Consider the following 25,807-nt stretch of genomic DNA (forward strand, 5'->3'; position numbering starts at 1 on the left):
AAATCCTTACACTGGCTCCCAGTTAAGTTTAGGGCAGATTTCAAAATCCTTCTTTTAACATATAAAGCATTAAATGGCCGAGGTCCGGCTTACTTGTCTGAACTTATCATGACTTACAAACCTGAGCGCACATTAAGATCTCAAGATGCTGGTCTGCTTATGATTCCAAGGATTAATAAAATAGCAATGGGAGGTCGAGCTTTTACTTACAGGGCCCCTAAACTGTGGAGTGGTCTACCTGCTACTATAAGAAATGTCCCTTCGGTCTCAGCTTTCAAATCCTGGCTGAAGACTCACTACTTCAGTTTAACACACCCTGATTAACTCTACAGACTGTCATCTGCACTAAAACATAAGTAACATGATAATTATATTTGAATACTAACCCTCACCTATTCTGTTTCTCTTCTCGGTACTCAAATGTGGCACTTGGTGCCACTGCCCATCTACCAAGTTGTTTTGCCTGCCTATGGTAAAGTCATCCCTGATGGAGGATTGCAGGAATCGTGGGAAAGAGGGGTCGTTTCATCGGACTGGCTGGTCCAGCACTGACTCAGCTGTGGAATGAAATTGGGGAAGGCAGCTTGATGGCTGAAGTGTCCAGGATTCTAAGCAAATACAAATCCTATGAGGTGATATCATCTACTGTTAAATTTGCTCTGTACTTTGTAGCGGTGCCACATAGTGTTTAAATGTCAGTGCTGTGTGTGTGTCTCGTTTCATTGTCCCATTGACTGCGTGTATGTGTATCAGTTAATGTTGTCCCCGTAAAGGAGGATGGATGATGGGAGGAGTTCACAACCACTAATCTGGAAAGCACCTGTGTATATCAATTAATCAATTACTACTGTCACGGACTATTTAAGGAGAAGAGGAGGAGACGAAGGGAGAACGAGCACGAGAGAGAGAGAGAGAAAAAGAGGAGAACAATATCGCATTCACGATCACAACTTGCCTGCCGAATCATTCCATTGCGCTTTCACCCAGTTTGTTTTTCATTCATCCGGACTGCCTTTCAACCTGCTTTCCGCTGAAGACCCCGGGGTCGAATCATCATTCACCACACGCCGAGGAATCACGGTGAGGTTGTTCCAAACGCCGGGAAATACAAACATTACAATCGCCATTAATCAGTACCCGTATTCAGGACATTTATTCACGTATCGGACTCAAGTTCACACTCATTCTGTTTGCTAGCCATTTGTCGTTTGTGTGGTGTGTGTTATATGTTACGTGGACAAGGGAGGGGATTTGTATATATATATTGTCAGTGTTGCTTTGGGATTGTTGGGGTGGAGGAATATTTGGGTGTACATTTGTCTTGTGGCGTGTCTTGTGTCATTTAATACATTTATTCTTGTTTAATTTTACATTCTGCTTATTGTCTTTGCATTTAAAACCGTCGATTGGGGGGGAAAGTTTATCTGTGTAAGAGTACGGCTTGGCAGGAAAGGTTCTCAGTTAATTACCCAGGCCACAGGTCTTGGAGGTGTAGCTGCCGGCTGGGAATAAGGGGTCGGCCGTTACATAAGTGGTGCCCTCTCTGAGGAATCTTTATTTAATTCGATCACTGTCTGCCTTTAAACTTTCCCGAATTAACATGTCTTTAGGGCGTGCCGAGCAGGACGACACCATTGCTTCGCTCGGTGTGATGATGGAGTAGCCGGGCGCTGCACGCCACGGTCAGAGCGTGTTCAGCGGTGCGAGAGGTGGTGGATTCTTTGCAGTCGCTGTACCTCGAAGATCACCGTGGACCTGAAGAGGAAGGCCTGGAGGACGTCTCGCCTCTGTGGGAAGATCTGGCGCAACAAATAACCCGGCTGGAGGAGAAGATCCGCGAGGTTGCCGAAAGTACGCTCGAGCGTGAAGCAGCCTTGCGGGCTCGCATCAGCAGCTCCCAGGAGGAAATGAAAGAATACATCAATGAGCAAGTTCAACTCCTGGGACTGGAAATTGTGTTGTGCCTCCAGAGGCGGGATCGACGCTGGCAAGATTCTCTTCAGGGGGAAGTCCAAAGGTGTCTTCAAAAGATAAGACCGCCGCCCCGTCATTCAACGCCGTACGTATCTCGGGAGGGGAGCGCATACCTCAATCGGCCCTCTGTTCCTGGGGTGCGCCTGTCTTTTCCCAAGTTAGGGGCTCCATATAACGTCGATGATGTCCTGAACTTTGTGGAGGACGGGGAGGCGTACCTGGCCGTTAACCCTCTAACCCCGGAAGAGCTAATTGGGGTGATAGGGACATCCCTCTCGGGACCGGTGCGGAGCTGGTGGCTGACGGCTAAGAAGACTATTTTCGACTGGGGATCCTTTCGTCGATCTTTCCTCGCGGCTTTTCTTCCGGAAGACTACGAGGCCGAACTGGAGGACAAGCTGCGGTCCATGGTGCAACTACCTTCACAAACCATCCGGGACTTCGCCTATGAATACCGGGCTTTGTGTTTGAAGTGGCGGCCGGCTATGGCTGAAGAAGAGGTGGTCCGCCGCGTCCTTAATGCCTGTAACCCGCGGTTAGCTGGGAGTCTCAGGGGGGTGGTGGGATCGGTGGAGGACTTGGTGAGGGTAGGCTCCCAAGTGGAACGGGACTGGGGAAACTCAAAGACGTACTGGCACAAAGTCCAGGCCAGTACACGAGAAACCCAGCCCCTAAAACCGCAACGAGCCAAACCTTGCCGGTCGGAAGCCGATCTCGCCATTATGCAAGCGAGCACGTCCCTTCTGATTGTCCCAGTGAGGCTGCGGGGGTGGCAGATGGATGCGGTGGTGGATACCGGGAGCCATCACACTCTAATCCGCTCAAGCATGTGGGAGAAGATCAGCCGACTGACAGACAAATTAACATCTGCCCCGTCCGTCCGATTTGTATTGGCGGATGGGAGTGAACACAAGGCCCTGGGCAGAGTCCCCTTGAGGTACAGTGTACTCGCCACCACCTGGGATATGGATACGTATGTCCTGGAGGACCAGCACCTGTCAGTTCCATTACTCCTTGGGCTGGATTCTCTAGCCACCATGAGGATGACCATCCATCTCAGTCCCAGGGGGTATACGGTACCGGGGGAAGGGATATGCGAATTCATTTACAAATCCAAAGAAGATCTGGGCTCTGAATTTATCAGGTTTTACGCAGCAGAGAGGACAACCTGAAAAGGTGAGGCCGGTGCTGAAGAAGTGGGCCGAGGTGTGGACGGAGAAGTTAGGAGTTGCCCGTGGGGTGACCCACATGGTCCACACCTTGGACGAAGTCCCTATAAGGCACCGAGCTTACCGAGTTTCTCCACTGAAGAGGGGCGTCATTAAAGAACACCTCGATCGGATGCTCGCCGAGGGAATAATAGAACCATCTTCCTCCTCCTACGTCCCCTGTGGTCCTCGTGAAGAAGCGGATAATTCCTATCGTTTCTGTGTGGACTACAGGGGGGTTAACGAGAAGACGAGCCTGGACGCATATCCCATGCCCCTGGTTCATGAAATCCTGGAGTCACTGCATGGAGCTGCAGTGTTTAGCACCTTAGATCTCCGCAGTGGCTATTGGCAGGTGCCGATGGATGAGGGGAGTAAGAAGAAGACAGCAGTCATCACCCCTGAAGGCCTGTTCCAGTTCAATGTCATGCCTTTTGGGCTTAAAAATGCTGGGGCCACTTTCCAGCGGCTCATGGAGCAGGTTCTGAGGGGGTTGATAGGCAAGATCTGCTTCGTATACATCGATGACGTCATTGTTTACTCCCCTTCTATAAATCAACATCTCCGGGATTTAGACACCATCTTCCAGCGGTTTCATCAAGCGCACCTTACGCTGAACACGAAGAAGTGTACCTTCATTCAACCCCACATACGCTTCCTCGGGCACATTCTTTCATCGGAGGGGGTCGCTGTAGACCCCGAGAAGACCTTGGCCATCCGGGAGTACCCCACGCCCACAGATTTGAAGTCGTTGCAACGTTTTCTTGGGTTAGTGGGGTGGTACCATAAGTTTATTCCCCGGATGGCAGATATAGCGGCTCCCTTGAACCAGCTTAGAAAAAAAGATGTCCCGTGGGAGTGGACCACAGAATGCCAGGACGCGGTCGAGCGACTAAAGAGCCACCTACAAGAGCCACCCGTTCTGGCCCAACCAGATCCACAGCTCACCTTCCAGGTACAAACAGATGCCAGCAACCTGGGGCTCGGCGCCGTGCTCACTCAGAGAATTAACCAGGCTGAACATGTCATCGCGTACGCCTCACGAGTTTTGCGGCGCTGAGCTGAACTACTCGACAGCTGAGAAGGAGTGCTTGGCTGTCGTGTGGGCTGTGGAGAAATGGAGACATTATCTGGAGGGGGTTGAATTCGAAGTGTACACCGACCATCACGCTCTGACCTGGGTGTTCAATCACCAAGACCTCCTCCCGCCTGACCAGGTGGGTCCTCCGCCTCCAGAATTTTACGCTCAGGGTGACTTACCGGAAGGGCTGTGGTAACATCGTGCGGATGCACTGTCTAGGGTATCGGAGCCGTCGGGATGGTGTGTTTGGCAGAGGCGAAAAGATGATCCTCCCTCTGCCAAGGAGCCTTGAAGACCTGGCCCAAGCACAAGCTACCAGTCCATTCTGCCAGAACATCAGGGAAGGGCTGGAGCAACAGCGACTGACCGGTACACTTTGTGGACCTCCAGGGGTCTTGTACAGGACTATTCCATCCACCCTTGGGGTCTGCAACATCAACTTGTGGTCCCGGAAGAGCTGTCCCCGACTTTCTGAAGCACTACCATGACAGTCCTTTAGGTGGTCACCTTGGAAGGACAAAAACTTTATTAAAGATTCTGGGGTTGCGTGGTGGCCGCCTGTCCGAAAGACGTGTGCCACCACGTGAAGACGTGTGCCACCTGCCAACAACTAAAACCCACCTGGTAAACCGCGGGATTACTTCAATCGACAATCGCAGATGGACCAGGAGAGACTTTGGGAGTCGACCTAATGGGGCCATTTCCTATCACCAGCTCGAGGAAGACCGTCCTGATGGTAGTAGTAGACTATTTTTCGAAGTGGGTGGAGCTGTTTGCGTTAGCCGATGCAAGGGCTAACAAAATATGCTCCATCCTGAAGAACGAAATCTTCACCCGCTGGGGGGTGCCAAGAAACATCATCTCGGATCGGGGTCCGCAGTTCACAAGCTCCATATTGGATGAACTTTATGCAGCCTGGGGAGTGAAGAAAAACCTCACCACCGCTTACCATCCCCAGGCCAACATGACGGAGCGAGTGAACTGGACCCTGAAGAACATGATCGCCTCCTATGTGGGTGAACGCCATCAGGACTGGGATAAATGGCTCCCGAGCTCCGGTTTGCCCTGAACACGCGGTGCATGAAGCCACAGGTGAGACGCCTGCTTTGGTTGCGCTGGGCAGACAGCTTAAGGGCCCACTCGACCGACTCCTTCCCAGCACCCCTAGTCCAGAAACCACCAGTTACAATAATTTGGTTAAGGTAGAGGGTTTACGGCGGAGAATCCAAGGGAGGTTGGTGAGTTCGACATCCAGACACGCCAAGCTGTATAATGCCCGGCGGAGGGAAGCGCACTTCCAGCCGGGTGATTTGGTCTGGATTAGAGCTCACCATCTCTCAGATGCCAGCAGAAAATTCTCCGCCAAGCTAGTGCCTAAATGGTTAGGTCCAGCTAAAATCATTCATCAAACAGGTCCAGTCAATTTCCAGATCCAAAGGGGTATCGGCGCTGCCTCCAAGTTAGACACCATCCATGTGGCCAACCTCAAGCCGACCGCCCTCCCTTGTCCAAGGTTGGGGGGGAGGGAATGTAGCGGTGCCACATAGTGTTTAAATGTCAGTGATGTGTGTGTGTGTCTCGTTTCATTGTCCCATTGACTGCGTGTATGTGTATCAGTTAATGTTGTCCCCGTAAAGGAGGATGGATGATGGGAGGAGTTCACAACCACTAATCTGGAAAGCACCTGTGTATATCAATTAATCAATTACTACTGTCACGGACTATTTAAGGAGAAGAGGAGGAGACGAAGGGAGACCAGCAGAGAGAGAGAGAAAAGAGGAGAACAATATCGCATTCACGATCACAACCTGCCTGCCGAATCATTCCATTGCGCTTTCATCCAGTTTGTTTTCATTCATCCGACTGCCTTTCAACCTGCTTGCCGCTGAAGACCCGGGTCGAATCATCATTCACCACACGCCGAGGAATCACGGTGAGGTTGTTCCAAACGCCGGGAAATACAAACATTACAATCGCCATTAATCAGTACCCGTATTCAGGACATTTATTCACGTATCGGACTCAAGTTCACACTCATTCTGTTTGCTAGCCATTTGTCGTTTGTGTGGTGTGTGTTATATGTTACGTGGACAAGGGAGGGGATTTGTATATATATATTGTCAGTGTTGCTTTGGGATTGTTGGGGTGGAGGAATATTTGGGTGTACATTTGTCTTGTGGCGTGTCTTGTGTCATTTAATACATTTATTCTTGTTTAATTTTACATTCTGCTTATTGTCTTTGCATTTCAAACCGTCGATTGGGGAAAGTTTATCTGTGTAAGAGTACGGCTTGGCAGGAAAGGTTCTCAGTTAATTATCCAGGCCACAGGTCTTGGAGGTGTAGCTGCCGGCTGGGAATAAGGGGTCGGCCGTTACAACTTGTAATATTTTTATTTTACTATTATACTGTATTGAGGATTACTCTCCCCATGGGCTCACCACCTATGGGAGGGGCCAAGGAGGTTGGGTGCAATGTGAGTTGGGTGGTGGCCGAAGGCGGGGACCTTGGCGGTCTGATCCTCGGCTACAGAAACTGGCTCTTGGGACGTGGAATGTCACCTCTCTGAAGGGAAGGAGCCTGAGCTAGTGCGCGAGTCGAGAGGTTCCGCTAGATATAGTCGGACTCACCTCGACGCACAGCTTGGACTTTGGAACCAATCACCTTGAGAGGGGCTGGACTCTCTACCACTCTGGAGTTGCCCCGGTGAGAGGCGCCGAGCAGGTGTGGGCATACTTATTGCCCCCACTGGAGCCTGTGCATTGGGGTTTACCCCGGTGGACGAGAGGGTGGCCTCCCTCCGCCTTCGGGTGGGGGGAAGGGTCCTGACTGTTGTTTGTGCGTATGCGCCGAACAGCAGTTTGGAGTATCCACCCTTTTTGGAGTCTCTGGAGGGGTTGCTAGAGGGCATACCTTCTGGGATTCCCTCGTTTTGCTGGGAGACTTCAATGCTCACGTGGGCAATGACAGTGAGACCTGGAAGGGCGTGATTGGGAGGAATGGCCCCGATCTGAACCCGAGCGGTGTTTTGTTATTGGACTTCTGTGCTCATCATGGATTGTCCATAACGAACACCATGTTCAAGCATAAATAAGGGTGTTCATATGTGCACTTGGCACCAGGACACCCTAGGCCTCAGGTCGATGATCGACTTTGTGGTCGTGTCGCCGGACTTGCGCCATATGTCTTGGACACTCGGGTGAAGAGAGGGGCGAGCTGTCAACTGATCACCACCTGGTGGTGAGTTGGCTCGATGGTGGGGAAGATGCCGGTCAGACCTGGTAGGCCCAAACGTGTTGTGAGGGTCTGCTGGGAACGGCTGGCAGAGTCCCCTGTCAGAAGTAGCTTCAACTCCCACCTCCGCAGAACTTCAACCACGCCCCGAGGGAGGTGGGGACATTGAGTCCGAATGGGCCATGTTCCGTGCCTCTATTGTTGAGGCGGCTGACCGGAGCTGTGGCCGCAAGGTGGTCGGTGCCTGTCGTGGCGGCAATCCCGAACCCGCTGGTGGACACCGCGGTGAGGGATGCCGTCAAGCTGAAGAAGGAGTCCTATAGGACTTTTTGTCCTGTGGGTCTCTGGAGGCAGCTGATAGGTACCGCAGGCCAAGCGAACGCGGCTTGGTTGTTGCTGAGGCAAAACTCGGGCATGGGAGGAGTTTGGAGAGGCCATGGAGAACGACTTTGGACGGCTTCGAGGAGATTCTGGTCCACCGTCCGGCGCCTCAGGAGGGGAAGCAGTGCAGTGTCAACACCGTATATGGTGGGGATGGTGCGCTGCTGACCTCACTCGGACGTTGTGGGTCGGTGGGAGGAGTACTTCAAGACCTCCTCAATCCCACTAACATGCCTTCCACGAGGAAGCAGAGCCTGGGGACTCTGAGGTGGGCTCTCCCATCTCTGGGACTGAAGTCACCGAGGTGGTCAAAAACTCCTTGGTGGCAGGGCCCCGGGTGGATGAGATACCGAGTTCCTTAAGGCTCTGGATGTTGTAGGACTGTCTTGGTTGACACGCCTCTGCAACATCGCATGGACATCGGGACAGTGCCTCTGGATTGGCAGACGGGGTGGTGGTCCCCTCTTTAAAAGGGGACCGGAGGGTGTGTTCCAACTATAGAGGGATCACACTCCTCAGCCTCCCTGGAAAAGTCTATTCGGGGTTCTGGAGAGGAGGGTCCGCCGGATAGTCGAACCTCGGATTCAGGAGGAACAGTGTGGTTTTCGCCCTGGTCGGAACAGTGGACCAGCTCTTCACCCTTAGCAGAGTCCTGGAGGGTGCATGGGAGTTTGCCCGACCGGTCTACATGTGTTTTGTGGACTTGGAAAAGGCATTCGACCGTGTCCCTCGGGAATCCTGTGGGGGTGCTCGGGAGTATGGGGTACCGGACCCCTGATAAGAGCTGTTCGGTCTCTGTACAACCGTGTCAGAGCTTGGTCCGCATTGCCGCAGTAAGTCGAGCCCGTTTCCAGTGAGAGTTGGACTCCGCCAGGGCTGCCCTTTGTCACCGATTCTGTTCATAACTTTTATGGACAGAATTTCTAGGCGCAGCCAGGGTGTTGAAGGGGTCGGTTTGGTGGACTCAGGATTGGGTCACTGCTTTTGCAGATGATGTTGTCCTGTTTGCTTCATCAGGCCGTGATCTTCAGCTCTCTGGATCGGTTACAGCTGAGTGTGAAGCGGCTGGGATGAGAATCAGCACCTCCAAATCCGAGAGCATGGTCCTCAGCCGGAAAAGGGTGGAGTACCCTCTCAGGGTTGGGGAGAGATCCTGCCCCAAGTGGAGGAGTTCAAGTATCTCGGGGTCTTGTTCACGAGTGAGGGAAGAATGGAGCGTGAGATCGACAGGCGGATCGGTGCGGCATCCGCAGTGATGCGGGCTCTGCATCGGTCTGTCGTGGTGAAAAAGGAGCTGAGCCGTAAGGCAAAGCTCTCAATTTACCAGTCGATCTACCTTCCTACCCTCACCTATGGTCATGAGCTATGGGTAGTGACCGAAAGAACGAGATCACGAATACAAGCGGCTGAAATGAGTTTCCTCCGCAGGGTGTCTGGGCTTTCCCTTAAAGATAGGGTGAGAAGCTCAGTCATCCGGGAGGGGCTCAGAGTAGAGCCGCTGCTCCTCCGCATCGAGAGGAGTCAGATGAGGTGGCTCGGGCACGTCCAACCGGGAGGAGGCCCGGGGAAGACCCAGGACACGCTGGAGGGACTATGTCTCCGGCTGGCCTGGGAATGCCTTGGGATTCTCCCGGAAGAGCTGGAAGAAGTGGCTGGGGAGAGGGAAGTCTGGGCCTCTCTGCTTAAGCTGCTGCCCCCGCGACCCGACCTCGGATAAGCGGAAGAGGATGGATGGATTACTTGTGTTCTGTTCTGTGTATTATATTGTATTGACCCCCTACTTTTGACACCCACTGCATGCCCAACCTACCTGGAAAGGGATCTCTCTTTGAACTGCCTTTCCCAAAGTTTCTTTCATTTTTTCCCTAGTTTTTATTTGTCCTCTTAGAGAGTCAAGGGTGGGGGGCTGTCAAGAGGCAGGGCAGCTGGATGATAAATTGGACTGGTCTGCCAATACTGATGCTCTGTGTAAGAAAGGTCAGAGCAGACTATACTTCTTTAGAAGGTTGGCGTCCTTCCACATCTGCAATAAGATGCTGCAGATGTTCTACCAGACCGTTGTGGCGAGTGCCCTCTTCTACGCGGTGGTGTGCTGGGGAGGCAGCATAAAGAAGAGGGGCACCTCATGCCTGGACAAACTGGTGAGGAAGGCAGGCTCTATTGTAGGAATGAAACTGGACAGTTTAACATCTGTGGCAGAGTGACGGGCGCTAAGCAAACTCCTTTCAATCATGGAGAATCCACTGCATCCACTGAACAGGATCATCTCCAGGCAGAAGAGTAGCTTCAGTGACAGACTTTTGTCACCGTCCTGCTCCACTGACAGACTGAGGAGATCGTTCCTCCCCCACACTATGTGACTTCAATTCCACCCGGGGGAGTAAACGCTAAAATTACTCAAAGTTATTGTCTGCTTTTACATGCATTTTTATTACTCTTTAATTTAATATTTTTTTTGAATCAGTATACTGCTGCTGAATTATGTGAATTTCCCCTTGTGATTAATAAAGTATCTATCTATCTATCTATCTATCTATCTATCTATCTATCTATCTATCTATCTATCTATCTATCTATCTTGTTAAAGCCCATTGCGGAACTTCTAGTGTGATTTTGGATTATACAAAAATAAAAACTGTATTATAGTGTATTGTATTGTATTGTATTGTATTGTATTGTTTTCAACAACAAAGAGCAAACCAATTAAATGTATGAGGTATAAAAAAAAAAAAGGACAGGGTCAGTCGAGATCCTCTCTTGTGATGTTTTCATCATTTGAACGAGATTCTAATTTGAGGTATCGGAGGTGCTGATAAACAGAGGGGGTGGACTTAACCTTTTCCACATTTGAAATTTGCATTCATGTTTATTTAAATTAGGCAGTGGGCTAAAGAATGTAAATGTGGCCTGATGTGTGTTAGGTTTAATCACCTTTTTCTAAACATACTCTTTAAAAGAAGATCAAATCTGGACATGTCCACATACAGTGCCTTCAAAAAGTCTTCAGGCCCTTCAGCTTTTTCACATTTGGTTATGTTGCAGCCTTGGGCTAAAATCATTTCAATTCACTTTTTCCCAAATCAAGCATCACTCAACTCAACCAAGGTGATGTTCTTCTTCTTTCAGCTGCTCCTGTTAGGGGTTGCCGCAGCAGATCATCTTCTTCCATATCTTTCTGTCCTCTGCATCTTGTTCTGTTACACCCATCACCTGCATGTCCTCTCTCACCACATCCATAAACCTTTTCTTAGGCCTTCCTCATCTCCTCTTACCTGGCAGCTCTATCCTTAGCATCCTTTTTCCCAGTATACCCAGCATCTTCCCTCTGCACATGTCCAAACCAACACAATCTCACCTCTCTGACTTTATCTCCCAACCGACACACCTGAGCTAATCCTCTAATGCCCTTATTTCAAATCCTAGAACTAGGAAAAGAAAATCCGAACACATTTCTTCAGTTTTAATGTCACTACACTGGTTACCTGTGTCATTCAGGATTGACTTTAAAATTCTGCTTATGGTTTATAAAGCCTTAAATAATCTGCTCCATCTTATATATCGGAATGTCTGACACCTTATATTCCAAATCGTAACCTCAGATCCTCAAATGAGTGTCTCCTTAGAATTCCAAGAACAAAACTTAAAAGAAGTGGTGAGGCGGCCTTCTGCTGCTATGCACCTAAAATCTGGAATAGCCTGCCAATAGGAATTCGCCAGGCTGATACAGTAGAGCAGTTTAAAACACGGCTGAAAACACATTACTTTAACATGGCCTTCTCATAACTTCACTTTAATTTAATTTAACTTAATCTTGATACTCAATATGTTCAATTTCCTCATAATAACTATTCATGGTGGCTCTAAAATCCGTACTGACCCCAACTCTCTCTTCTGTTTCTTTTTCCGGCGCCACCACCACCTACTCAAAGCTTCATGATGCTCCAACAATGATGGACGGATTAAAAGGCAGAATTCTACGTGACCATCTTCATCAAGCCTTTTCGTGAGAACCCTAAATCCAAAGAGGATTGTTTCATTTATGTTAGGTAGAATGTCCAGAGGGGACTGGGCCGGCGGTCTCATGGTCTGGAATCCCTACAGATTTTATTTTTTCTCCAACCGTCTGGAGTTTTTTGTTTTTTCTGTCTCCCCTGGCCATTGAACCTTACTCTTATTCGATGTTAATTAATGTTGATTTATTTTGTTTTCTTATTGTGTCTTTAATTTTTCTTTTCTTTATTATGTAAAGCACTTTGAGCTACTGTTTGTATGAAAATGTGCTATAGAAATAAATGTTGTTGTTGTTGTAATCCTGTCCATCCTCGTCACACCCAATGCAAATCTTAACATCTTTAGCTCTGATACCTCCAGCTCTGTCTCCTGCTTTCTGGTCAGTGCCACCGTCTCCAGCCCATATAACATAGCTGGTCTCACTACCGTCCTGTAGACCTTTCTTTTCCCTCTTGCTGATACCTGATCTAAATCAGGGTGTCCAACTCTGACCCCACAGGGCCGCAGTGGCTGCAGGTTTTCCTTCCTGACACTTTCTTAATCAGTAACCAATTTCTGCTGTTAATTGACTTCTTTTCCATTCCCTTCCCTTTGTTAATTGAAGAATCCTCTGAATTGTTTTTTTTCCATAAATGGCAGCCAAATAAAAATGAGATGTGAAGTGAAACAATGAATGACCAGTAGGGGTATCAAATGCCCACCAGTTTCACTCTAACCAGTTTCTTAATTAGAAGCCAATTGTTCTTGTTAATTGAACTCGTTATTTAATTCCATGGCTGTGCTCTCATTTGACCACAGCAGAAAGCAGATCAGTGTCACCGAGACCTTCATCTTTCTTTATTTTTTGATAATGTATGACAACAAAGGTTATCTGGTCATGTGTTGGGTCATTTTGTATTTCATTACTGTTTGGTTGAGAATTAAGGAATAAAAGAAACAGATAAGGAGTCTGAGTCTTAAATAGCAAGTCAAATAAAATGAAGTGAAAAAAGTTAATTAGCAGGATAAATGAGTCATTAATTAAGAAAATGGTTAGAATGAAAACTTGCGGCCCTCCAGGATCGACGCTGGACACCATTGAACTAAATTAAACAAGGAAACAGTCAAGTCTCCATGTGCGTCGTGTGTTCTTGAAAACGGAGATGGTAAGCAGGAGTGTGTGTGTATAATGAAGAGTTACTGTTCAGGAGAAGGACATCTATCTACCCATACAGCACAATATTGTACCTTGTAGGTAGAAAGGTAGAAAATAAAAAATAAATATTCAAAGATAAAATGACTATGAATGTGTCTAACTGTCCTTACCTTATTACCTCAGTCTATCCCACCGGACTCCCTTTCACTCGTCTGCAGCATATCCAGTATGCGGTATTCTCAGTTTTATATCTAAACCCAAACTGTCAAGTTCTTCATCTGACCGGTGCTGTAGACTCCTTGAGGAGAGGTTTGATCAGCCATACACCTCGATACACACACAGCCAAGGGACTGGCAAAGCTGGGAATGGGATTAACAGTTGGATCAGCAATCTTGGATTCTGCGTCACGTGTGATGAAGGGTGTGAGGCTGAGCGTCGGTGATGTGGCACTTAATTCTAGGGAGGCAACAGTGCAACACGTCCTAACAACACAGTCAAGAAGGATAAAGCTACAAAATGGCACCAGGCCACACTTACAATATAGCAAGAAAAACAGTTTATTTATTGTCAATTCATTATTAACACCCAATACTCATGTATTAATAATCTCTAATGTACAAGGCCTACAAGAACTCAAAGTCAAAAAGAAGAAAAAATATTTAAAGCAAACCAAAATGTCAAGAACGTTCACACTGTAACAGGCCTGGCTCATCTTTGATTAACTCTGCTGGTTACCTTATGAAACACAGAAAGCAAGTTGATGAAATGTCGGCCAACAGGAGCGCCGCAGAACAATCCCACCACTCAGGTGAGTCCTTCTGAATGAAGACAAACCAGGGAGGGCAGCTGGCTTTGTTCACGTCTTACTAGTCTGTCCTTCTCCGAGTGCCATCCACTTTGTGCTCCAGTCCCAAACTCCAAATGTGCTACGGGGTGCAGTGGGGTTGCTGATCTGGAAGTGTCACTCTATACAGGGCTGATGAATGATGCCATAAAAATCATCAAAAGTGATTGATCACAAATGTCACATTACGTGTTTGTATGATCTTTGTGATGACATTACAGACTCAGAACATGCTAACTGATAAATAACAGACTTATTCAGTGCATGGTCACAGATTTGAAATCAAAAACACATGAACTTTGAAGTCTGCATGCCATGGCTGTCCTCAACAGTCCATTTAGGAGTGACTGACAGTTCTTTCCACCAATCAGTTTTCTTTTTTTGTTTTCAGTTGGTACCTGCCTTTTCTGTGGTGTCTTTTCTGATTTTGTCCTCTTCACCTTTGCGACTGAGCGTATTTCATCGATGTCACCTCTTTATTTTGTGGTTTCCACTTTTTATATTTTTCTGTCTTCTTGCATTTCATGGCCAATGTACCCTTAGATAAGTCCTTGTAAGAGTCAAGTTATACTCACACATTTGAGAACATTGATGACATGAAATGTATAGAGAGTGGCTAAAAAATGAAACATAAACTTAGAAAATACAGAAAGTCCAAGCAGAGTGAATCAACACCGAGTAGTGAGGGGGTCAAATGTGACCTTCAGTGGTGGGGGTACAGAGGAGGCCACTTCTACTTTTTGGAGTTTTCTGTCAAGTAAATGAAGCGAAGCTTTGTGTAGCGGACACTCTCTCAAAGCAGAGCTTTCTAATCGTCCATCCTGCTGTTGGCGTTTATTGGAGCTCCTGTGGCCTCCAGCTTGTAGTCTAAATTCCCACTTTTGGACTCACCCTTGACACACAGCTGATGAATGTGTTTGGTTTGTAAAGACTCTTATTGTTTAAAAATAACCTAAATTAGTGTAAAGTCTTATAAAGCCCCATTGCTTTGGTCTGTCATGTGACGGCTCTCTTTTTAGTCTCCTGTCCTCCTCGAATGTCCCTCCCCAGTATCTGATTGGACAGCATTGGCTGTCAGCTGACGTCACAAAATGACTTCTTCATTATCAGGATTAAGAACGGCTGTCTGCACTCAGCCCAGGCGTCAGCCATCAGATGACATCCCAGAGATGGTACAAGTTCATTGCTACTCAGATAAGGACCCATCCCCAAAGCTCCGAAACAAAAATATTCCCCTTATTGTCAGTGGCACCTCCTAGTAGTTGGCACTGCACTGTGGATTTGATTTCTCCATTTTTTCATTATTACATTGAAATTTTTAAGTTGTGTTCTGTGGTTGAAGTTGTTATCACCGCACAGTACTGTTGCTACCTCATTCTGTTGTCTGGTGTTTGTATTGTTCACCATTTTGTGTCAGAGCACCGGTGCAGAGATGATCAGTCCCTGTATGGCTGACGTCCTGGCAGTACAGTTTCTGAGTCCTTCATGAAATCTTACGTGTTGCTGATGAAGGCTGATACAGGAGAATCACTTTCAACATTCAGAACAGCTAAGAGGCTTACCACAAGTAAGCCAGTCATTTATGAAAAGAGTTATTCACATTTAGGACAACAATGTAGTTTTTTTTATTGCACCTATAAGTTGTTGAAGAAGATTCTTGCTGTTTGTGAAATGTGTGTTGTATTCCAGTGTGAATTCATATGTGGCTCTGAGGTGATCTTACATCTAGGATTTTCATGTCACTTTCAGTGTTTTCTTCACTATTCTTATGTACTTATTAACTACTTTAAATGGGAGTCCTTTGCCTCATTCAGAAGATTTTCCTTCATTTTTTTACCTGAGGATCCAATGGAAAGATCATTTGTCATTTCTGGGACAAGCTTTACAATATGACTTTGTGTGTGTCTAAAAAAGAGTACCCTTTACCACCTTCAGAACAGATGTACTGCTTCTCTCCAGTGTGGTTCCTTCTGTGGCACCTAAGTGAGCTTGGAACTGAGAATAATTAACCACACTCTGGCCAACAATAAGGTTTGGCTCCAGAGTGAATTCTCATGTGATCTTTAGGAGTCATGCTGTCTGAGAAAAGCTTTCCACAGTCAGAACAGCTTTGTTTCTAACCGGAATGAATAATTTTATGTTTGTGAAGAGAACTGTTATAGGAGAATCGCATTCCACAGTCACTACAACTGTAAGGTTTCTCTCCAATATGACTTCTCCTATGATTATAAAGAGAACTGAGGTGTGAGAATTTGTGTTATCGTCTATTTACCCTTTTCTTTGTCTAGTTTGTTATTGGATTGGTCTATTCCCGAACCCTAAATAATAACAAACACGCATACATAGATACACACACACTCAGATCCTAACCACAACAGTGTCTTATGAAATGACACACACACAGTTGGCTAATGTTTAGCATTTAAAAACCACACAAATGCTTTAGGTATAACACAACTTGTCACTCTCGCAGCATATCAAGAGACTTATTTATTATCGGCACGAACAACATACGATGTTTTAAATAGACCTCAGACCTAAATATTACTTTTGGTCTCCAAGAAAATATTAAAACATACAAAGACTCAGTATCCTTGACTATAGGCCATGTGTCAGCCAAGAACACCTTCTTCTCGTACTGTCCCTTAACTATCGAGCGGCGCCCTCACTCACAGCCTTAAAACTCTGCAGCATAGAGCTAAATGGCAAACTCTCTAGCTACTTCAGGTGCTCTTAGAAATTTACCTTATTACTTCAATCACTCTAGATATTAAGACAAAGCATAGAAAGATAAAAACAAGTTAATATTTATTAAAAACAAAAAGTAATAGAAAATAAGATCAATAGTAAAGTCTGGATAAAACAGTCTTAAAAAAATAAAGCTTACTGAAAGGAATCAGTGATGTCAAGGATGAAAGTCCCAGGCGGAGTTTGATTTAGCAATCAATATTCATGAGAATGCTGTTAACTGAAGATCGGATGAAAACTGGTTACACGTGTCTTTGTTTTATTCTTTGATATTGCTCTTCCTTCGTCACTGTTTCTCTTCTTCTTCTCCTTCTTCTGACGTTGCTTTCAAAATGAGGCCTATTTATTATAAAGTTTCATGCCATGGTTTCACAACACATGAATGTTCCATGCACTTGATTGGCTGGCTGTCAATATGATGGATGAATTTTGCTCCCAAGGTAATAAAGTTCTTTGATATTGCCTCATTTTTTTCTTCCCCAGGCCGTAAACTCAATTGATGTCCCAGATGTCCTTCCGTAAAGTAATCAGTACCCTGAGGTATCAGATCAGGCTTCCTTTCCGAGGCTGTAAACCAAATTAGCACTAAGCTATGAACAACTGTTATAAAAGTGAGATATAAGGAAGAGGATATTTCTTTTTTTATTATAATGCCTCCTACATCTGAATTCATCTTACTGGGATTGAGCAAAATATAATACAGAATAAGATGTAGATTTTATACACCATAACAGAATTGTTTGCCACATTCCAAGCAATGGTGAGGTTTCTCTCCAGTGTGACATCTGATGCGACTTTTTATGGTGCTTTGTTGTGAGAACTGCTTATTACATTCAATGCAACAATAAGGTTTATCTCCAGTATGAGTTCAGATGTGGCACTGAAGTGTGCATAAATATAAGAATTGTTTTTCTCATTCAGAACAGCAATGAGATTTTTCTTTAGTATGGATTACGGCACGTGGACCTTACTGGCTTGTATACAACATTTGTCATATTAAGAATATACATACTGCATTCTTACATTAGTGGGAGTTTGTGTGTTTACTTGAAAAGAGCTAATATTTAAAACCTCTTTCCACATTGAGAACAGCAATATGGCTTCTCTCCAGTATCAATTTCTGTGTGCCTTTGAAAACTGCATTTGTCACAAAATTGTTCGGCACATTCTGGACACTAATGAGGTTTTTCTCCTGTGTGGATTCTTCTGTGCCTCTGAAGATTGCTTCTCGTTGAGAACAATTTACCACATTCTGGACAACAATTAGGTTTTTCTCCTGTGTGGATTCTTATGTGCTTCTGAAGATGGCTTCTCCTTGAAAATGACTTACCACATTCTGGACAACAATGAGGTTTTTCTCCTGTGTGGATTATTCTGTGGGTCTGAAGACCGATTCTCCTTAAGAACGACTTACCACATTCTGGACAACAATGAGGTTTTTCTCCTGTGTGGATTATTCTGTGCCTCTGAAGACTGTTTTTCCTTAAGAATGACTTACCACATTCTGAACAACAATGGGGTTTTTCTCCTGTGTGGATTCTTCTGTGGTTCTGAAGATTGCTTATGCATGAGAACGACTTACCACATTCTGAACAGCAATAAGGTTTTTCTCCTGTGTGAATTGTTTTGTGCCACTGAAGTTCACTTCTACATGAGAATGATTTACCACATTCTGGACAGCAATGAGGTTTGTCTCCTGTGTGGATTAATCTGTGCCTCTGAAGATTGCTTCTCCTTGAGAACGACTTACCACATTCTGAACAGCAATAAGGTCTTTCTCCAGTGTGAAACTTCAGGTGTTTATTAAGATCATTTTTGTGTTTGAATTGTTTGCCACATTCCAAACAACACTTTTCTCCAGTATGAATTTGGATTTCTGTCCCAACTTGTTTTCTATCAGTTTTGATGGCTTCTGTCTGTGTTGCTCCAGTAGCAGGGAGAGAACTGCAAGGCAAAAAGGCTGCTGTCAGGTTCTCTGATCCTCTTTCCAATTTCTTCATACCTTTCTCTTTGTACTGAAGACAGGGCAGACCAAACAAAGGTGGAGAGAAGCTGCCATTCTTCTGTAAATCTGAAATAACACAAACATTTTAACTATATTTTCCCCTAAAAACTTTATCCAAGGCGACTCACAACATTTAAGACACAATTGGTTACATTTCTCTTGTTCTTCCAACTGGAGCACAGGCAGGTTACATAACTTGCTAGTGGTCACATGGTGTCAAAAGCTGAATCTGAACCTGCAACTTCAAGGTTTGATTTCCAAATTCCCAACCACTACCTGCCTTTTAAAATAAATGAAACAGTACAAGTAAAGTGGTGGCACACTGGTTTGAGTTCCTTCCTCACACTGAGGTGCCATTTAAGGTTTGGCCACTACAAGTGTGGTCTTTACATGTTCTGCTGCTGTCTGTTTAACTTTTCCACCTTTCTCTCACATGTGAAAGGCAGGCCTGATCTGATCAATCCATCACAAATCAAAATCAGCCAATTGTCACGCCAAACGACCTTACCAATGATCAGCAAATTAGCTGATCTTAACATCTGATCTTGAATCATAAAAAGCATGTAAAACTAAGTTCCAACATTACCAAAATACAGAAAAACGTCCTCGCAGGTCTAACAGTTTTATTGCCTTTCTACAATAGATAACAACTTTGCAGTTTGTAATTTATGTGCAAAAAGAAATCAGTGATGGAGGATTCTCTGCTAACACTTTCAACAATACAAACCTTATTCTTCATCTGAGAAGTCAACACTAAAGGGACTGGTGTGAAGAATGAGCTGTTCAAAGGCTGAGATGACCAGCAAGCTTAGTCTAGCTCAGTCACCTACTCTCACTCGGCCTCCAATAATGGAAGCACTTAGAAAACTCAACCTTATAATACTAATAGCAAGAACACCAAAGACTTACTGTGACAGCAAAAACAGTGGAATTCATAAGCCTGGACAACCAGCCACTTTCAGTTCTGGAAGATGTCACCTTCTAGATCATTTATATTCATGATTCCATCTGCCAGTGAGTGCTTGTTTACTGATTTATTTATATTATTAATTAATCAGGCATTAACTATTTTGACTAAAGTTCATTGAATTAGCCTTTCAGTAAATGTGTAGGTAGATTGGAGGAAATGGATGCAGAGTTTTACTGAGCTGGTGCATAAATATAAAGATATTTTTTCCCCAACATTAAACAATGGTACAAGGACACATATTTTAGAGATGATTGCAAGTCTCAAAAAACATAAACTGCTTCGTGCCGGTGTCTCGACCACACAGACACACTCGGGAGTGACAGACGACAGCTGAGAGATCCAAAGAAACTCCACACCAACAGAACTGCAGAATGCATAAAGAAACTGTCAATAAAGATAAAAACGAAATTTGAGTCAGCAGCATCAAAAATGAATTTTTATCTCTATGAACCTCATACCACAAGAGATGCTGGGCCACTGGCTTTCTGGAGGACCAATAAAAGTCGTCATCCTACCTGTGCCCTCCTTATATGAGTGGGGACAGCGAAGGTCTGTGTAGTACGGCAACACACATCGTGGACGACAGGAGGACCAGACTGTCCTCAAAACATGCAGAGATGCGTATATTCTTAGATAAGAACCTGAAACGTTCACCAAGACTGTCTTGTTTTCTTCTTGTTGTAGTATCTAATTGAACATTTTATTTGATTAGAAATGTGGAGTATGATTAAGACATGCCTTTTATTTTGCTCAGCTTGTTTTTGTTCCATTATGTGTGCATTATGGGTAAATGTTCTTTGTGTATGTTGTATGCAGTAGCACTTTATTATGGAATGTGAAGTTTATGCATGGCTAAAGTTACATTTATTACAAAAAAAAAAAAGTATTATTATTATTGATATCAGCAGATCCTAATGGAATGGAATGGGTGCTCAGGTGTCCTGTGGTCAAATCCTGCCCACAGTTGGTCTACACAGGGGATCTGAATGGAGTTTCTGGTTATTCTGGTTCTTCCCCCCATCCCAAAAAACATGCAGGTGAAGTGGAGTGGTGACTTCAAATTGACCTGATGTGACTGTGGGAGACTGAAGAGCCCAAGATAACCTCCAAGTGAAGATTTCACACCACTGCCAACTTGTCCAGGCCATGCTGCCCCACTAAGCTCAGGCTGAGAGCAGAACACAAGATGCTGAAAGAAGACCCTGAGACCCCCTTAATGTCATCATGGCTCGTACAGGTAGCTTTTGTCACTGTTAATGTAAAAGTCCACGAGATTACCATTAAAAAGATGAGGCACATACTAGGTGGGCACTGGCTGGAGCAAATTCACTCTTATTTAGTGCACAGGGCTGAGGGTTTTATTCTTACTTATTTCTTTGTTGTTGTGGACATTTCTGCCTTAACTGCCACACAATTTAAGAAATTTACATGTCTTTAATAAAATATGACTTTTGATATTCTCATTGAATGTAATGTGCTGTTGGCCTAACATACGTCACAGCTTCAGTCAAATCCTGATGATGTTCAAGTCATGCGCTCAACACTTTAGATTTTTCCTTATTCACCCAAAGTTTTTCTAGTTAATCATTTATTATGTAACCTGTTGTTTGTTTAACGGGTCCGAGTAGGTGGTCTTTAACCAAGTTCAATTAACCGTGTTTTCCACTCTAATTTTTATCTTCGAAATACATCGAAGCTTCCACCGCTAGAATTTATAAATGCTCCATTTCTTTTATATTAAATCACATTACTCACTCATTCCAACACTCCCAGGTGACTCTTCTCCTTCTCTCTCATTTCCCTCAATGATTTTCTCTTCATACTCCGATAACTCTGATTTCAGCTCTGTAGAATTCTCCTGTGTACCCAGCCATCCTGTATTAGTGGACCAGGGCTGTAAACTGGATGGAGATTCTTCACAGGCATCTTGCTTCAAAATATCCTCACTTTCAGGCTTTTGAAGTTCAAGACCAATGGAGAAATCATTCAAATCCTCGGCTTTAATGGCAGCAGTCACCCCTTTGCACTCCTCCTCCTCTTTAAAAACTGAAATTCTTTCTTCGTGATCCTCCAGCTTCACACACACATACTCTGGTGTGAGCCGCTCACAGTCCTCTTCTTTAATGTCCACCGTTCTTTCATCCACACCATTTTCTTTGGCAGAGGCCATGCTCTGTGGGAAACTCTTCTCTCTTTAAGTGTCTGCCCTTCTCTTCTCAGATTTACTTCTCACATGGACAGCCCTAAGCTGGAGGCCATTAGACGCCTCGATGTATGGCCGTGTGAAATGGGAAAGCCCTGTGAAAATAAAAGTGTGAGAATTAACTTCATAAAGTCAGTGAAAATAATGAGCATACTTCAGGGTCACAGTGCCCTCCATGAGGTTTGGGTCAAAGACACATTTGTCTCGGTTTCCTCCTCTGCCTCACAGTTTAAAATTACAAATCAAACAATTCAGATGTGATCAAAGTGCACTGCAGACCTTCATTAAAGGGAATTTGCATACATTTCAGTGCCACCATGTAGATGTGACAACACTTTATCTCCTCAGCACCATTATGTTTGGACACAGCAATGACAGGTCTATTAAAAATGTCATATTTAAGACTTTGTTGGCTATAGACTGACATGAACGTCAAACAGGAGGACGGGGTCTTCACCTCACTGACACATTCACACATTTCAGTGCAGTAAGTGTTGTAAAGACAAAGAGACCATCAGAAATTGTGAGACAATTCATTCATTCATTTTCAGATAAGAGTACATGGAGCTCCTCAGAAACTACTTAGTGATATTGGTGGGGAATAAGAGAGATGGCAGAGAATTTTAAAATTGAAACAAAGACCACCGCTGCATACAGTCCCTGGGTTAATGGACTACCTGAGAGACACAATCAGAAACTCACAGAAATTATACAGAAAGTGATCAGGAATACCAGATGTGACTGGTTAGTGCCAGATTAGCGCCACGGGGCACTAATGGTAAAGAATACCATGCACAATATTTATGGGTACAGCTCATATCAGCCGAGTTTGGTCGAAATCCAAATCTTCCTTGTGTTCTCGTGGACAGACCACCTGCCCTAGAAGGCACCACTAGGAGTGTGTCAGTGGAGCACATATTCCAGCGCTGGACACTCCAAGAAGAGCATTTACTGAAGCCGAGTGTTCAGAGCGAATACGGAGAGCACTCCAGAGACAGGTTAATTCAGAAAATGATAAATCGGAGACAAAGTGGACGACCAAAGAGTGGACTGTGCAGAATGGAAGGGACCTGCAGACGTCATTGGACAGGATGGAGTTGTGAAATGTGTCAGATGTGGAGGTGCTCTTGGAAGGGCCCACCATTCTAGACTACGTAAAGTCAACGGTAAAGGTGACAATCGACATACCACCAGCAGTGAGAGAGATGGAGAGAGAGATTTATCGAACACTTCATCAGATAATGAAGACACTGGAGATGAGAAGGAGACTCTAAACTCTTCAGTCCCAGTAGAAGATGTCGATATTGAAGTTGAGCAAACTCACAGGTTAAGGCGGAGTCATTGTGTTTGTCTAAAAAAGGGGCAAACTGTGAGATATGTGGACAGAGATGGTGGCATACAGATAAGGTATTAGATTGGGCTGGCAAAGCAGAACTTGGTATAATTTAGAGTTTACTGATCCTGACAGCATTGCTGACACAGAAGGTCTGTTGACACATCAAGTGTGGATAATCTGCAAGATGAACCAGAAACTAATGAACTGCAACTATGGGACTTGTGTGTGGAAATCACGGAGATATCAGCTGAGCCAGCAAAGAAGGAAGAGAAAAGGAGCATCTGAGGAGGTGGAAAACCACAAGATGGATATGCCCTTTAAAAAGAGACTTCAGCAGGAATCGTACCTAAAGACCACCTAGTGGCACGAGGGTCTGAGGGGCAAGATAAGAGTGGGCTCAACAAGGATTCACCATCATGGGCATCAGAATCTGTTCACCGAGGTCTCTGAGGTGGCACTGCCACTTTAGACAATGAGGACAGACAGTTGAGCTCCAGCCCATAATAGTCGAGTCGCGGTTCTCCTGAACTTGAGCTCCGCATCTTTCAGATCTTTATGGCTTCATACACTGTAAAAAATGTTACTAAGTGATTGTCAACCCAGAGTAAAAATTTTTGTTATTCTAGCATTCTGTGTTAAATGTTTAGCTTGACAATCATTTCTTCATTGTGTGCTGCAGATGCGAGTTCTATTTTTTTTTTTTTTTTGGTTCAAATGTAAAAATCAGCATTGTGAGAATTAATAATCTGTTTTTTGTGTGAGTTTTTCTTTTGCACAATGTGCATGTCCTGTGAAAATATTCTCAATTTACGATATTTGGACATGTACATGACTCAACGACTCCACAGTCGGCAATTACTAACGTTTGATAGCCCCGACTTAAGGTAAATACATGCATTTACAACAGTAGGACGCTTCTTAGTTAAAAAATCGGGGTATGATTTATTAGCAGTTGCCACGTGAGTAACCTTACTAACAATAAGAGCTTATGGGAATGGTCAGAATTTTGTTTTTTTAAACAGTAAATTAATAAAATAACATTAATATTCTAATCAGTACTGTTTCTTTCGTAAACTCACATGCAGTCGAAAAAAATTAAAAGATACCATGTGCGCCACACACAATGATGTCTTTTTTTAAAAAAACTGAATGTTCTAGTAAATTATTACGGGCACTGGGGTGCGTATGTATAACGGTTTGTAAAGGCAGACGCATTAATCCTGTAATTAGCAGGATTTGTCGATGTAATGACAAACTCAAAAATGCTATTCTAATCAGTTATTTAATATTTTTTGTTGGTAGTAGGACTGATTTTTTTACAGTGTATGGATGGTTGCAAACAGCCCTGACTTGAGTCCTGTTCTTCATTTAAAACGGCCATCTCTAGTAAGAAAAAGAATAAAAGTACATAGAATTGCTTTAAGTAGTTGTAAAGGATAAAAGACATTAAATAAAACAATACATTTTCAAATATCACTAAATTGTACTCGTAATGCCACGCCAGCTGTAAATTTTACTGTATCCATCCAGCAGCACTAGCTGGTGTAATGTTTGTAGTTTTATTCCCCATTAAACAAATCAAAGTCTCCCCGTTACAGTGAAACCGCAAGAACAACTTTCCTGATAAGAAAACTCCAAAAAAATTAATTATTTAAATTATTTATAAAAGGTCTCAGTATGAGACAAACTGCTGGAAATGAAACCAGAACGCGCCCTGTAAAGTTAAATTGTTCGCCGCCACTTTAACAAAGTTTGCCGATGACGGCTTTAGAGGAAAAAAACACAAAGAACACGCAGAGCTCGAGAAAAATCAGAAAAGGGCCGTGCGGGAGCGAGCGGCTGAACAAGCGCGTGCCCGACGGAGAGCACAGTTCGGAGCATGCGCGAAATCAAAAGGAGAAACGATGCGCAAAAGAGCACGAGCGCTAAGAGAGCAGAAGCAATCCCGAGTTAACGCGCCTCCGCCAAGTCAGATGTAGCGTTACATTTTACTGGACACCGACCGGAAAATAAAGTAACGTAGCACTAGCAAAAAAAAGTGTGCGACCCCCGTCATCCACAATAAACTCCTGAAGGTCCGATTTTCAGTGCCGCGCCGCCCCCTTGTCCCAAACGTAGCGCTCAATCCCCAACATTTAAAAGCGAACCACGCGGAGTCAGGCACCTTCTCAAAGTTAAAGAGTCTCCGCATATCACGATCTTCCTCACTGCCCACATTCCCACCCGTACGCGATCGCCACGTTTGACTTTGTCTCACCTTCCGCACTTTTGCTTGATCTTATGGCCGTGAAGAAGACGGAGCGCGAGGGTCTCATAAGAGCAAAATAGTGATGTGCTGCTAGATATTAACGTGTCGAGCTTTCGAAGCGCCGCTATGATGCTTGCTTTTGAAATGCGGCTGTCACGTGATTTTGAGGCACGCTAGCGTCTTTACGTAATTCATATCCGCGCCATAAACATAGAATAACTAGACGCCTCATGACCTGCAGAATCGTACGTCAACGTCGCCGCCATATTGTGAGTGGCACTGCTGTGGAGTGAAGTAATAGATAAGATGCCTCACACATGTGCTGCTTGGGATTTTACAAACTGCTGTACGCTCCAAACCAGATCCCGGGGATTACATTTCATAGGTAAGGCTGAAAAATTATTTTGGTTATATTTGGCCATTTGAAAA

At 44.8% G+C, this 25,807-nt stretch overlaps 3 protein-coding genes across 4 annotated transcripts in view; 2 read left to right on the forward strand and 1 right to left on the reverse strand.

Annotated features, from left to right (window-relative positions):
• The window catches only part of LOC120528485 (zinc finger and SCAN domain-containing protein 2-like), a 422,905-nt gene that overhangs the window by 102,838 nt on the left and 294,260 nt on the right, over positions 1–25,807 (forward strand). The gene's annotated exons all lie outside the window — the stretch shown is intronic.
• The window catches only part of LOC120528477 (zinc finger protein 502-like), a 691,287-nt gene that overhangs the window by 60,039 nt on the left and 605,441 nt on the right, over positions 1–25,807 (forward strand). The window lies entirely within an intron of this gene.
• LOC120528470 (gastrula zinc finger protein XlCGF57.1-like) lies at positions 17,322–25,525 on the reverse strand. The gene is made up of 3 exons (XM_039752633.1): positions 25,388–25,525; positions 21,347–21,889; positions 17,322–18,687 (listed from the first exon to the last, which is right to left on the reverse strand). Exons 2-3 carry the CDS (start codon positions 21,759–21,761, stop codon positions 17,792–17,794), a joined length of 1,311 nt encoding a protein of 436 aa, XP_039608567.1. The 5' UTR covers positions 21,762–21,889; positions 25,388–25,525; the 3' UTR covers positions 17,322–17,791.

Source organism: Polypterus senegalus, chromosome 4, assembly GCF_016835505.1.
Source record: "Polypterus senegalus isolate Bchr_013 chromosome 4, ASM1683550v1, whole genome shotgun sequence".
NCBI classification, from domain to species: domain Eukaryota; kingdom Metazoa; phylum Chordata; class Cladistia; order Polypteriformes; family Polypteridae; genus Polypterus; species Polypterus senegalus.

What these genes read in the sequence shown, in the direction of transcription:
- LOC120528470 (XM_039752633.1), bottom strand. Translation starts at nt 21,761, where the DNA reads ATGGCCTCTGCCAAAGAAAATGGTGTGGATGAAAGAACGGTGGACATT. An exon ending in ACCTGGGAGTGTTGGAATGA is followed by an intron (nt 18,688 to 21,346) that starts GTGAGTAATGTG and finishes GTGTTATTTCAG; the next exon opens with ATTTACAGAAGAATGGCAGC.